The sequence below is a fragment of the Embiotoca jacksoni genome, unplaced genomic scaffold, assembly GCF_022577435.1.
Source record: "Embiotoca jacksoni isolate LCO1_2020_lvr unplaced genomic scaffold, fEmbJac1.0.p SCAF_1, whole genome shotgun sequence".
Taxonomy (NCBI): Eukaryota; Metazoa; Chordata; class Actinopteri; family Embiotocidae; genus Embiotoca; species Embiotoca jacksoni.
This window is the reverse complement of record NW_027185229.1, coordinates 1,255,001-1,269,982: the sequence shown is the minus strand read 5'-3', so window position 1 is coordinate 1,269,982 and position 14,982 is coordinate 1,255,001. Positions and strand designations below refer to the sequence as shown.

Sequence of the window (14,982 nt, the reverse complement as noted above, 5' to 3'; positions counted from 1 at the left end):
TCGGACACCAACGCTCAACAAAATCAAGTGTAACTGGTGTCGAGTCGCACTGGTGACGTGTGTGTGTGTGTGTGTGTGTGTGTGTGTGTGTGTGTGTGTGTGTGTGTGTGTGTGTGTGTGACTCAGTTTGACTGGCAGTAACAAAACAGTGTACGTGAACGTTTGCAGGTAGAACTTTGTTTCCTTTAACGTTCCTTTAATTAAATGTCCATAAACACCAAAAGGTTCCCAAACGGACAATACAGCAGATTTATTTACCAGTTTTCATAACTGTTTTTTAGAAAAAGGAAACAAAAAAACAAACTTATAAAGTTTGATAGGAGAAATGAAATCCAGATATCTCCCCGGAGAATAATGCTGTTTGTCCGTATTTTTAAACAATATTTTCTCCGTTATTATAATCAGAATTGCATCAACATTTTCAGGATCACGCCTGTTGCAGTTTTGGATCAACAATATTACATCAGATATAAATTAGTTGTTCTGCCTTTTATATATTTTACATTTAACTCTATAAAATGAATCCAGACGGATTTGCGTTAATCAGATGTCATTTCGTCATCGTGTTGATCGAAGTCATGAGGTCATAAGTTTACTCACTTGTCGTCTTCCCAATGACGTCAGTCGGCATATTATGAACTTTATTTTGGAACAATGAGTGGCGCGGAGATGTGAAGATGTCGTATCGGCGACGTGGTGACGCAATCACGGCTGGGGAAATCGCATAAAAGTCCACGTGCGCGGCGGAGGGGATTCCAGAGACGTCGCGCGGCCGAGACTTGAAGGCACGAGATGATCTGGGCCGTTGTGCTGCTGGTGCTGCTGTACTTCACCGTCACACACAGATCCAGGTAAGGTGCTCACCTGTCACCTTGACGCGCGGCACGTCCGTCCTACTCCACTCGTCACCTGAGCACACAAATGGGTTTTTAACTTATCTCCTCATAAATGTTTTTGCTGTTTACTTCACGTGACGATACTTTTAATGAGTTTATAAAAAATAATATTGTCAAATAAGGGACTTTAATCACCATATAAACTCATGTAATTGTTTATTGTCTGGACCTGCTCCATTTAAAGGAATGTAGTAAAACTCGATGGTTAAGTTTATAAATGTGTCCTTTTGGCTTCATTTCACAGGGTTTTGTTTGGATTTGAGGAGATTAATCTGGACTGTAACCTTATTTTAAATCATTTTCCAGTGAAATAAGTTTAACCGTTGAAACGCAGACTTACATAATAACTTTGGCAGAAAACATCATTGCGAATCACTGTTAACGTTCCACAACAAGTGTGAGCGCCAACCTTTACTGTAATGTCAGAAGGATGAAGTGACACTGAGATCAGATGCAGCATGAAATCATTTATTCATAATTTCACTGACTGTTTCTGTTTTTGTCTGTAGATGTAAGAGCGAGCCGCCTCTGGACAGAGGAGTCATCCCGTGGTTGGGACACGCTCTCCAGTTTGGAAAAGATGCTGCAAAGTTCTTAAATCGAATGAAGATGAAACACGGTGACATTTTTACTGTGAGTACAAGAACCACAAAGGATTTGAATATTTAGGGATTATATAATAATAACAACTATTTGTATAGAACTTTTCATACAAAGTGCTTTACAGCAAGAAAATGACATAATTTGATAATTTGACTTTTTTGTTCAACTTTAATATTTGATACAACTTTACAGCGTGATACTGAAAGCTTGTTATTCTGTTGCGCTTTTATTTATGTGGCTGCAACGACAGAGAAGAAAGTTGTTGTCAGTAAAGTCTGATGAATGAAAGTAAAGTTTAAACCAGACTTGTCAAGGAATCATCTGCTAGTTTCTATTTTTTTTATTTCTGATGTGAGAGGTTAAAACCGTCCTGCTGCCGCTTCACTCTGACTGTTAAATACATCTCATGAATAAGGTCTCATTAATGTAACAGCATGTTGCAGATACAATCATACAACGTCTACGTGCATCGGGATGAAATATGACTCGTAGTTATCCTGAAACAAATAAAGTTTCCTCTTTTTTTTAATGTGTTTTCCAACAAATGTGATCTCATGTTCATTCAGGAGATTTAAGGAATTCTTCCATCCATCAGAAACTGATTCAACTTAGCTTTAAATATTGTGCTTTAAGATTCTCTGTATTCTGTATCTCACCGGCGCCCCGTGTGGTGATGACCTGCAGGTTCGTGCCGCCGGCCGCTACGTGACGGTGCTGCTGGATCCACACTCGTACGACGCCGTCATCAACGACTCGGACTCCCTGGACTTCACGCGCTACGCTCAGGTGCTCATGGAGAGGATCTTCAACCTGCGGCTCCCGCACCACCAGCTGGACGCCGCCAAAGCCCTGATGAAGAGGTATCACTGCACGCTCCAAACCAAAACCACAAACAGCTTGTTTTCATTTTCATTTACTGCTTCATCGGAAGCGAAAAGGTCTGCAGGAATGTGCCCGAACAATCTCTGAAGAGAATCGGTGAAGGAAAAAAAAAACTCTTGTTTTGGGAAATCTATTTTTAGATTTCTTGTTTTGTTTTTTCTCATTTGTTATCGACATAGTTTTCATTTATGGTGCAGAACAGAAAGAAAACGTTAAATCAGGACTTTGGCTCGCAGTATTTCACTTCAACACAGTCTGCAGGTTTTAACAATGTGCGTCAGTGAGTAATCGTCAGCGTCACTTGATCTGTAGGTTTCCCTCCACAGCGCTGCCGTTCATCTCTCCTTTCCCTCCTCTGATGTCTACAGACACTTCCTGGGAACCAGGCTGTCGGATCTGAACGGCTCGGCCAGCCGACACCTGCAGGCGCTGCTGAAAGCCGAGACGCCTCAAAACCAGAAAGACTGGAAGGAGGAGGGATTGTTCCACTTCTCTTACAGCCTGCTCTTTAAGTAAGAAAACACACTGTCCGCCCACACACACACACACACACTCTCACACACACACACACACACACACTCTCACACACACACACACACACACACACGCACACATACACGCACACACACACACACACACACACACACACACACACACACACACACACACACACACTGTCCGCCCACACACACACACACACACACACACACACACACACACACACACACACACACACACACGTTAAAAGCCTTCAGTTAAACAGTTTACACTGCGGTCAGCCGTCTGTTTGTAAACCAGGAAGATGAATGTGGTTCTGATGAGGTCACGTTTCCGGTGGAACGTTCCTCCGAGCTGATGTTCCTCCTTCACCATAACTAACATTAGTAAACAGCGGATTATGCGAGTTATCCTGAAGTTGCAGCAGTGTGTGAAGGTGATGTTTTCTGTTGCAGGTAGGTGTGTTAGTGGAAAAACCCAGGTGGGATGGTTTCTGTTGAGTGTGTGTGGGCTGGTTATCTTCTCATCACCGTGAAAATACCTTCTCAGCTGGGATCCTGTCGTCTCCTCTCCTGCAGGGCGGGGTACCTGACGCTGTTCGGGGGCGAGCAGAACAACAACTGCAGCGATCCCTCCAGCGTCTACGAGGAGTACAAGAAGTTTGACGGGCTGCTGACCAAACTGGCGAGAGGCACGCTGAGAGCAGGTAAAGACACGGACCTCCTCAGTTCCTCCTCAGTTCCTCCTCAGTTCCTCCTCAGTTCCTTCTCAGTTCCTCCTCAGTTCCTTCTCAGTTCCTCCTCAGTTCCTCCTCAGTTCCTTCTCAGTTCCTCCTCAGCTCCTCTTCAGCTCCTCCTCAGTTCCTCCTCAGTTCCTTCTCAGTTCCTCCTCAGTTCCTCCTCAGTTCCTTCTCAGTTCCTCCTCAGTTCCTTCTCAGTTCCTCCTCAGCTCCTTCTCAGTTCCTCCTCAGCTCCTCCTCAGTTCCTCCTCAGCTCCTCCTCAGCTCCTCCTCAGTTCCTCCTCAGTTCCTCCTCAGTTCCTCTTCAGCTCCTCCTCAGCTCCTCCTCAGCTCCTCCTCCGTTCCTCATTGTTTCAACTGTTATGAAAGCCCTCCACGTTATGAGTCAGGAGGTGTTGCTTGGTGTTGCTTGGTGTTGAATGTCCTCACTGTTTACATCTGTCACTGTCAGTTTGACATCATCCGATCATTTGTTGTGCAGTTGCCACGGTGATGTGCACTTACTCAGTTGCTTACGTAGCGTCTCCTGGTTTTGTGGGATTAGCAGTTCATCGTCGTCCGTGAGCGACACGCCATCATCGCACGCCTCGTTTCCTCCTGTTTATTATTCCATCTGTTCCCGAGAAGTCTCGTCACGTTCCTCCTCCAGTCTCACCTCATCGACATCAATCAAAACTACTTCGACACAACCTTTTGTACATTTTGATACAGCTGTGTACCAGAAAAATAAAAACACCATTTAAAAAACACTTTGAGACCGACGCAAGATAGAGATAAAAGAAAATGTAGAAGATAGATTCAAAGCTACAATGAGAATAAGAGTGGTCAAACAGAGTGAGATAAGAAGTAGAAGATAAACAATGAGGACATTAAACAGATTCAAAGTTAGCAGAAGGGAGAATAAAACATGAGATATGAGCGGTAAGAGGAATTAAAAGAGATGTTAGAAGCTGTGAAAGTGTGGAGGAAATAAAGAAAGAAAAGCAAAAAGAAACTTTTAGAAGTAAGTATATTAAAATGAAGACATTTGAAAGCCTGAAGAGGTGTTTAATGACCCTCCCGTCTGCAGGAGGATCTATTCTCTGTTATGTTGTCCACCCTGCAGCCGCCGGTCTCCCGGTGACTCTGTCCCGTCCTCATGGTTGTGTTTCAGGGGAGAAGAGGACGGCGCTGAGCGTCCGCCGGAGACTCTGGGAGCTTCTGGCGCCGACGGGCCTGACGGAGGACTCGGGGTCGAGCCCGTGGCTCCACGCCTACCGGCGGCTGCTGCAGGAGGAGGGCAGCGACGAGGAGACGCAGAAGAAGGCGGTGCTGATGCAGCTGTGGGCTTCACAGGTGAGTCACGGACCAGAACCGGGTCTGTATCTCCAGTCGGTGATCGGATAAATCTGTTGGAGGTGAACTCGATGCCACCGTGTCTCCAGAGAGCAGAGCTGCAGTACTCCCGTTGGCCACATGAGGGTGCTGTTCAGCTGCGTGAGATGAGCTGCTCCGTGTTGACAACACGTTTTAGTGTTGGTGGATTTTGACTCGTTTTAATGTCAGAGTAAAAGAAATGTCATCTTTACTGACATGTTCTCCGTTTAAAGGTGCAATATGTTCGATTGAACCAACGTGTTGTAATACCACCCGGTGCGTTAGGGGGCGATAGTGAGTCACCTCTTTGAACACGTGTTTTATTTCCCTGCTGGTTAGAAGTTGTCTTTTTATTTAACTGATGATCGTTTGGACGCAGTATTGATCAACTAAAAAATAAACCTACAGTAAGACAATAGTCGCAGTTAAACAAACAATGTACGATGTTTTTAATGATAATGTTAAAGATCAGTTTTACCGGGTTTGATTGCTTCATACATTTGGTAGCTAGCTGGATGACAAACTAATTGAGCTAATCACACATAGCTATGCTAACTGGTCTGAACCACATGACAACAAATAGCTCATTTAAAATGTTAACTCCGTCAGTAACGTTACAGAATTAATTATCTTATCTTCACAAACTGATTGTGTTTACGGTCTCAGTCATTGTAATAAGAGGTGAGAAGAGACTTCTTCTTCCTCTCATGTTGGACCCGACAGGACGCCTCACTGACTCACTACCGCCTGTTGTGGTGGAGGGTGGTATTACAAGTTGAATGCACCTGGTCAGCGTGTTGAGCGTGACTAAATAAGATGAGTGTTACTCAGTCTAACCGGACTCGGTTCTGAATCATACGGACCTTCAGCCCTGCTGGAGGTGTTTATTATATCAAAGTCTCTCTGCGAGCTGCTTACTCATCATCTTCTGCACGTCATCTCGGTTTATTTACATCAAAGTGTTATTTTTGAGTCATAACTTTGTGTCTTTTTTTTCTTTTTTTTAAATGACCCTGAAAAGGTGACGTGAACTTCATGATGTACTTTGTAGAAATGACAAACACTGATGTAATCAGCCAATATTCTCTCAGGTTTAAACATACAGTGAAATATGTCCGTGATACATGTGCCAAATGTTTGGATCATGTTTTGTCGTCATGACACACGTCTTGATGGACGCACAAGTTCTCTCATCAGCAGTGTTTATGTCTGGTGAAGTGATCATTTATGAGTCTTTCGAGTGTATTTAAAAACAACTAAAGAGGAAAGTTTGTGATAGTTTATCTTCTATTTGTTCCCCCTCCTGATGAATTACACTGCGGTTGGCCATAAAACTAAATATCCTGAATGTCCTGCCCTTGGACGCGGGCAGACGGCGGGGGACCTCAGGTTTCCACTCGCTTTCCTTTTTAAGTAAACCATTACTGCAGCGAGTCTCGCCAGTAGTGAGACAACCCAGAGCTGCTCTCCTCCTCCACACACGTTCCCAGCACTGAAATAAATCATCCACTTTTTGATTTAATGTCATTTAAACTATATTTTAAAACAGAAGGTGAATGTACGTCCCGTGGAGGTCGTGATGTTTCTCTGACCTCGTGCTTCTGTATTCCAGGGGAACGTCGGTCCGGCTGCCTTCTGGCTTTTGGGCTTCTTGTTGACAAATCCTGAAGCTCTGACGGCCGTGAAGACGGAGTTCAGTGAGATCTCGTTTCTCCCGGACGGGTCCGTGAGCACGCCGGTGTTTGGTGAGCGCTTCATTCCACACAAACAGATGATCCTTTATTAGTAATAGGTCGATTCTAATGTCGGAAAAATGACAGATAAACGTTTGGATTCCCTTTTTAATTATGTCGTGTATACTGTGAGTCTATGGAATGAAACTTGTATTTCTTAATAATGGAAAAAGAGTGATGCAGATAAAGGAAAACTGATTAAATCAGTAACATATATAAAAAAAAAAACCTAATAAAGTAAATTGACCATATTAGTTTCAAAAATGTATTAAAAGTAGAAAATTCTCCAAAAATAAACGCTGCTGTTATTAACAACCCATTGTTTTTCATCCTCTTCTCAGACAGCGCTTTGGAAGAGACACTGAGACTCACCGCTGCCCCCTTCATCACAAGAGAGGTAGTGCAGGAGAAGACCCTCCTAATGGCTGACGGCCAGCAGTACCTGCTGAGGAAAGGAGACCGGGTGTGTCTGTTCCCGTTCATCAGCCCTCAGATGGACCCTGAGATCCACCGCCAGCCGCAGGTTTGTTGTTAAAGCCGCCGCTGCGTCGAAAGCTGCCAGCAGGACTTGTTGTAATTGTATTAGTGACTTGTTAGAGGCAGACTTAAGTGTAATTAGCATCTGTAGTTGTTTATGGAAGGTGGAATCAACGCCTACGTAAATGTGACCCGGTGCCACCCAGAGCTGTGGCCACGGAGGGGTTAGCAGAGCACAGAACACAAACGCAGCTCCTGGCCGTGGGAAGAAAAAAAGCTGCAAACAAACAGGCTTTTTATGTTTTATTATTATTGTAGAAATCGTTCTGAAAATAATGTTTCCTCTCCAGAAATTCAAGTACGACCGCTTCCTGAACGAGGACGGATCAGTGAAGAAGGACTTTTATAAAAGAGGGAGGAGGCTGAAATATTACACCATGCCGTGGGGCGCCGGGACCAACGGCTGTGTGGGGAAGCAGTTCGCCATCAACACCATCCGACAGTGAGTGTCCTACATTCTCTTCGGCATCGGTTCGGACCTCAAAGTCTTCCTCAGCACAGTTTGTTGCTTTAACATTTCTGCATGACTGACCTGGTTGTGTGCTTCATCTTCCCTCCTCAGGTTTGTTTACATGCTGCTGACTAACTATGATGTGGAGCTGTGTGACCCACATGCTCAGATGCCAGAGATAAACGCCAGCCGTTATGGATTTGGGATTCTGCAACCGGAGGAGGACCTACTGGTCCGATACAAACCCAGAAAAACACAATAGGACGACAAGAAAACACACTTTAATGAACATTTCAACAAAAACAACATTGTTTCTTGTGTCAATACTGAACTTTTGTACTTTATATTTATATTTATTTTGCTATTTATCAATAAATGTAAATAATACAATGTGTTGTCAAACTTTCTTTTACAATTTTATTATATTTAAGACCAAACTGAAATAAGAAGACACTTAAAATTTAAAAAGTGCTTGAAAAACTTCAGACTGGTATTGAAGTTATGGACACAATCATGAAGGATTCACCTCCAGTTTAATTGTCTCCTAAATATTGAGACCTTTTGTGTTTAATATTAAATAACTTTTCTATTAAATGTGACTGCCAGCTTGTCTTTGTGAAGAATTATTTTAATATTCCAACATGAGTAAAGATTCAGGACTAAATAAGATCTCTGTAAATCTCCTGAGGAACTTACAGTAGGACGAGTTGACATTTATCTTCTGCTCTTTAAAGGAGATGTCTGCAAATATCTTCCTGAAATAAATGTCACAGTTTAGCCACAATAAATCCATAATGTTAAAAAAACAAACAACAACAACAACAAAAAATACACAAAATAGCATTTATAACCAGGATGTGAGTTGTTATTATAATGCTTGCTGGCCCATAAATCTGCTGCTCTAAGCAGAAACACAGACTGAGCTGCAGCTCTGCGGCTCTTCGAGGGTTAAACTTCACACAGGCTGCGCCGCTGGAGGAGCCTGAGTGAAGTCAGTCCCTGCAGGATCCCGTCCAGTCAGAGGCGCCGGAACACACACACACACACACACACACACACACACACACACACAGGCTGCAGGCAGGTGGAGGAAGACACACCGAGAGCGTCGCCGGCTGCTCTCCGGAGTCTACTTGTTGAATCCTCCCAGGAGGAGCGGTGCACGGAGCGGACTGGACGGTTTTATATCTGAAAAAAGATATATTCTCCCGACATGTCGGTGCGCAGCTCATGATGCCTCCATCAGCTCCCAGCAGAGCGCCGGAGACCTGCAGAGACAGGACAAGTTTTACCGCTTCCACTGCTGACATGTTGCTGCTGTCGCTCCGTGAAGGGAATCGGGACATAAGCAAGACACGTATGTATTTAAACGCGTCTGTTTTGGTGTGAACGGGTTGTTTCTGTGCGAGCTTTGTGTCTTCAGTTGGAGATGTGATGTCTCTGTTTGATGTTGCTCAAAATCTACGAGTTCAGCTCGTGGAGGTTTATTTGAATTATTCCTCCAAACTGCAGGTCTGTTGGAGGACTCGGACATGTTTGACTCAACAAAAACGAACTTTATATGTCAGTAGACTAGTTCTCCTTTTATAAATAGATCATTAATAGGCTGTTAAAGCTGTGCAGCGGTGAAGCCTGCAGCCTGTCCCCGGGATGGTGCAGCGTGTTATGGGATCTTAATCAAAGTTGATGATAATCGGTGTCGGTATTAGTCCAGCTTAGTCCCACTCTACACAACTGTTCAGCAGCGTCACAGAACTGCACCACGGTGCCGGACCCACCCGAGCTGAGGCGTTTCAGCACCGCGGACAGCGACAGCCACCGGTCCGCGTTTCAGCACCGGACAGCGCCGGACAGAGAGCCGTTTATCATGCCCCCCCCCACCCCCTCTCCACCCACCCTCCCAACCCCCTTGTCAGCAAGAAAAGCTGCTGTACCTCTTAAAGCTGATTAAAATATCTCTTCGGTTCTCTGATGAGTGGATAAACCACCTGACATTGATACCGTAGGACACCGGCGGCCCTTCAGCTACGTCCCGGTAACTTCCGTTTTCTTTCCTTTTTTCAGGCTCCAGACAGGAAGGAGGACCCTGATGCTGTCTTCCTCGGGACCATGTCTTCTTAATCTACCAGACAGACGGCCTCTTCCAGTCCTTCCAGCTGACCGAGTGACTTGAGTGAAGATGATCAAAGTGGAGTCTCGGTTGGCCACCACGCTGCCGCCGGACACGATAGACATCATCCGGAGCAAGACCCGCTGCCGCCGGGTGAAGCTGAACGTCGGGGGGCTCCTCCACGAGGTCCTGTGGAGGACGCTGGACAGGCTGCCCCGCACCAGGCTGGGCAAGCTGAAGGACTGCAACACCCACGACTCCGTCATGGAGATCTGCGACGACTACAGCCTGGAGAGCAACGAGTACTTCTTCGACCGACACCCTGGCGCCTTCACCTCCATCCTGAACTTCTACCGCACCGGGAAGCTGCACATGATGGAGGAGATGTGCGCCCTGTCCTTCAGCCAAGAGCTGGACTTCTGGGGCATCGACGAGATCTACCTGGAGTCGTGCTGCCAGGCCAGGTACCACCAGAAGAAGGAGCAGATGAACGAGGAGCTGAAGAGGGAGGCCGAGAACATGCGTGATACTGGGGGAGAGGAGTTTACCACCACGTGCTGCTCCGAGAAGAGGAAGAAACTGTGGGACCTCCTGGAGAAGCCCAGCTCGTCCTTCGCTGCAAAGGTAGAGTCCAACTCAGCTTTTCACCTGGGCCACTTTTCAATGAGAGTAGAGGGAAACCTGAGGCGGGAGTGTTGGCATGAAGCCAGCAGGCCTCTAATTACTTCAATCTGAATTATGATTTCTGCATGTTTGGGTCCTAATGAACAGAGTCTAAATTTAGAGAATCATCAGAGACCAACAACAACAAGGAAAATAGAGCAGGAGGAGAAATCAAGTTTCACATCCAGAGGCGTCTTCTTCTGAGAGCTGATCTGATGTCAGACTGTCTTTTAACCTGAAGGAGTGCTTTTAATCTGTCACTTCCTGCTTCCAGCTGCAGACAGAGTGAGCGATGGATGGAGAGCAGGATGTTGTTGTACTCAGAAGTCAACATCAAAGCTATCTGCAGAGTTTTTTGCTTACTCATCAGTTTGAGTTTGACTTTGCAAACTAGTTTTGTCTGCAAATTAATAACCTGAAAATCAACTAAGTGAGCTTTTATAAACAAAAGAAAAGAGCTGCTGCTGTTTTTCTGGGGAGTCAATTATTCGTCCTTTTTTCTTCTCTGGTGGTTCTTCACATCAAAACATGACAACCTTCATTGTCTCCTTTAATTGGTTTCAGTGCTCTGGTGTCAGCAGGCAGATCATCATCGAATTATTGAATGTTTTTGAATGGAAACAAAGAGGACAGAGTCTCATCACTTACTGCTGGAGGTTAACCCATGTCAGGGTGGCAAGAAGTGTATTTTTAGACCATAAACACACACACACACACACACACACACACACACACACACACACACACACACACACACACACACACACACACACACACACCTCTCATTTCCAGTCCAGTATTCAATCATCCAGCTCGTTAACAGACTCATAGCTCAGCGTCCAGGAACAAGAGAGCGTTACTCTGCTGGATCGATGATTGTTGTCGTGTTAACGGCATATTTTAAGTGAACCAACTCAATAAAGATGTGACTTGTTCAATATTCATTTCAATGTTAAGAAGACACCCGGTTGCATTTAAGCAGTGCCGATGTTTGAAGGACGCTCATGTGTAGAAATGATGTCCTGTCACTTAACGGAGTTAAAAGCAAAAGAATCTTTTATTTTTTCCGACGTTGAATAACATTTTAATGCATCGTTGTCGTATCATAGTTCGATATTCCAGGAAGAGAGCTCCTCCGTGGAGTAGCATGCTAAGTATCCCAGAAACCAAAGGTACCATGGTCAAACCACCTCAGAGGGGATTTCAAACATCTCCTTGAACAGAAGATCCTGCATTATTTATGGAAATCATCTATTCAGAGACGCTCGGTCTCTGAACCTGAAGGACTCAAGCTCTTAATTATTTTTGTTAAATATTCAGTAACACACAGGGTCTGTTCTCAGTCCTCTGTTCGTCATTTATTAATATCACTCCACATTACAGACTTGTATGCAGGTGACATCATCTTCAACATGTTCTTCATACATTTCTCATAACAGCATCGTTTTAACGGTTGGTTAGACTACATTTCTCTTCTTGCTTTACGAACGAACAAACTAACTAACTAACTAAGTAACGAACGAACAAACTCACTAACTAACTGACAAAATAAGGAAATAACTAAAGAACAAACTAACTATTGTACAAACCAACAAACTAACAAAATAACAAAACTATCGAACTAACTTTTAAAGGAACTAACCAGCTCACTAGTTACCCTTCATTAGTCTTTTCTTCTACAACTTTCTCAGGAAGTCATTGAGCAGCTAACCTTTGTAGCTTTAGATACAACATGAACCCTGAGGTGAACATGAAATGACCTCCGAACACTCGGTGACATGGAGCTGACCTGAAGTCTTGAACAACGTTTCACTACCACGATAAAGAGGTTCTGCTCATTTCATGTATTTCTGAGATATTAAATCTGAGTTTCATCCACAGAGAAACCAATAAACAGTCTTTTACACCTTTTAAATGGAACCTAATTACACGCAGATTATTAAATAATATCAATTCCTTTAGGATGATTTACATTTTGAATCACTAACATGGAATCTGTGTTTGAATATAATGAAAAGCAGCTCGACTGTTTACTGAGTTTAAAACGACTTTAAACTGTGAAATAAAGAGCAGGCTATGACCAAATATTAATAGTCTTCTTATGTAACCCTGTTGACATTACAACATTCACAACAGGCTCGTGATACGGTCCAGAGCAAAACCATTAGTGGAATATTGAGGGAACTACTAAGTGCATGAGTTTTAAAAACATCTTAACAAGCTGAGTTTCCAGCTCACGAAGCGCTTCGAGCTTCTTTACATTCATCCGGTGAAGTTTCGCTGCTCTGAAGCTGAGACGTCCCGTTTGGATTCATGTACAGTCCGGGACGGTCCCACGAGCATGCAGCTCCTCTGCTCAGCTGGATGCCGAGAGCTGTACATGTGAGCAGTGGGTACAGTCCGGTGGGGGGTGGGGGGGTTTGACTGATCGGACTGTTTCCTCCAGGTTTACTTTTCCATACGAGACAGTCAACATGTCACACTGAGGTTAAACGGCCGCCATTAAACGCAGTCTCATCTCAGAAGCTTTAATTTAATAAAAAGTTGCATCAGTGAAATTGTTCCCAAACACGTATTTCATGCCTCATTTATTTTTCAGAGCTCATAAATTTTTTCTTGCACATTAATAACGCTTGACTTGATGGCAGAGAGAGAAGGTGTGATGCCGAATATCTGCAGCTTCATCGTGGTGTAACCTCCCAGAAACGGGACGTCCTACACTCACTTCAGTCTGCGTTTTTAACTCCACTAACCCGAAACAAGAAGAAACCTGCAGGTCGTCACTGCTTCAATAAAACATGTTCTCCGCTGGACGCTTTGTGCTGAACGACCTCATGTCCTCATTTTTACTGTGACCGCGGCCGAGTGGTGAGAACCCGGTTGTAAATGAAACGGGATGCAGCATGTCCCAGCAGGTCCAGTGCAGTTCAGTCTCAGAGGGATCCCCGGGGGGTTGGCATGGAAACGACTATCGTTCGAACTCTGAAAACGCCTTTATTCATAAAACGGGTGACGTCATCATGCATGAAAATTTGATGTAAAGATATCTCAACACATGTACCTCATTATTCACCTCACACACCTCAAAGCATCCATGATGAAAATGTAAATGGGGTCAGTACTAATTAGTTGGAATTAAAGTAGAACACTTTTAATGCCTTACTTTAGTTTCAACTTTGAAGAAACACGTTAAAAGTTTGAAGGATAATTAGAAACACAGATGTGTTGTAAGATATTATAAAAACACTTTAGTACAGCATCAACCAGCAGTGACGTCATCTGTCAGATGGACCTCCAGAAAACTAAGAAGAAGGAGTGACTTTAGCTAACAACACCGAGATAACTGATGGACACATTTTATTCACTTTGGATTTGATGAGAGAAGTTGAATGGGAGTCTATGGAGCCGGAGGCTTTTTGGAGCCGACCTCTAGTGGCACTCGATGGTATTGCAGCTGAAGACACTTCAATTTTCAGACCTGGAAGCTACGAACACTTTTATAAACAGTCTGTGGTTGACCTCAAATTCATGTGTATGTTGTGACTGCAGGTTGAACATGTTTTACATCCACGTTTAACGTCAGGATCCGGTTCTGATTGTTGTCGTGTTCATTTCCAGAGATGAAATAATAATGCTGACTCATGCAGTTTTCACCAAACAGATTTTTTTTTTAGTTCTTCTCTCTGGGAATAGAAACCCGTGTCTTCTAAAAGCCTCTCTCTCTCTCTCCCTCCTCCACTGAAGCTTTGGACCATAACAGGAAACTGAGCAATAAAAACTGACGCGCTCCTTCGGCCTGCATGGCCGAGGTCCATCAGCTACTTCAGCTAATTGCTTGGAAACGTCTCCTCCCAGAGACGGCCGTGACTCATCACATACGCTTTGCTTCTGTTGAGTCGGTGTGTTCTGTCACCTGCCGCCTGAGGAACAGCTGTTTGTAAGGATGGAGGGAAATCAGCGGCACAGGCATTAAGATGTAAGGGGGGGGGGGGGCAGTTATGTTCACCTCCAGTTGTGTCACAGGAGATCAGAGGAGACGTGGCAGCACAGTTCCTCTGATTTCAAGCTCCCTGTTGTTGTTTCCTCTGCGTCTCCTCCAGCCTCCCTCCTCCTGTCCACTTCAGGAGCTGTTCTGGTGGTTTGTTGGCGGCTGACAGCGGCTCCTCCGCGGTGCTCAGGTGAGCTGTGAAAAGCCGTCAATCAGCGGCACGCAGCCTCCCTGCTGCCGGCCTGATTGCAGCGCCGTATACCACCGAGTCTCTCCTCTCTCTGGTTGTCTGCATTGTATTCCCTCGTCTCATTATTCAAATCCAAGTAACCAAATCAGCATGTAAGCGCTCATTATTGTACAAATTATAATTAAAGATAGAAGGAACTCTATAAATAAAATGTGTGTTCGTCATCTAAACACTCAGGGAAAGTTGCTTCATCAGCTCTCGGAGTCAGAAAGCTTTAATCTACACAAACTAGACGGATCAACCTTCATCACGCTCTTCTTCAGTCTGTTGACACCA

At 44.5% G+C, this 14,982-nt stretch overlaps 2 protein-coding genes across 2 annotated transcripts in view; both read left to right on the top strand.

Annotated features, from left to right (window-relative positions):
* Positions 1-768: 768 nt before the first annotated feature.
* Positions 769-8,278, top strand: LOC138200891 (prostacyclin synthase-like). Its single transcript, XM_069153862.1, has 10 exons — positions 769-851; positions 1,406-1,529; positions 2,184-2,359; positions 2,750-2,893; positions 3,458-3,585; positions 4,772-4,953; positions 6,587-6,719; positions 7,049-7,230; positions 7,535-7,686; positions 7,807-8,278. The coding sequence occupies exons 1-10, from the start codon at positions 793-795 to the stop codon at positions 7,955-7,957; spliced, it is 1,431 nt and encodes a 476-aa protein (XP_069009963.1). The 5' UTR covers positions 769-792; the 3' UTR covers positions 7,958-8,278.
* A 454-nt stretch (positions 8,279-8,732) lies between these two features.
* The window catches only part of LOC138200874 (potassium voltage-gated channel subfamily B member 1-like), a 38,356-nt gene continuing 32,106 nt past the window's right edge, over positions 8,733-14,982 (top strand). Inside the window, exons 1-2 of the mRNA XM_069153838.1 lie at positions 8,733-9,052; positions 9,760-10,429. Coding sequence (XP_069009939.1) covers positions 9,875-10,429 — 555 coding nt within the window. The 5' untranslated portion in view covers positions 8,733-9,052; positions 9,760-9,874. The remainder of the gene's footprint in view (positions 9,053-9,759; positions 10,430-14,982) is intronic.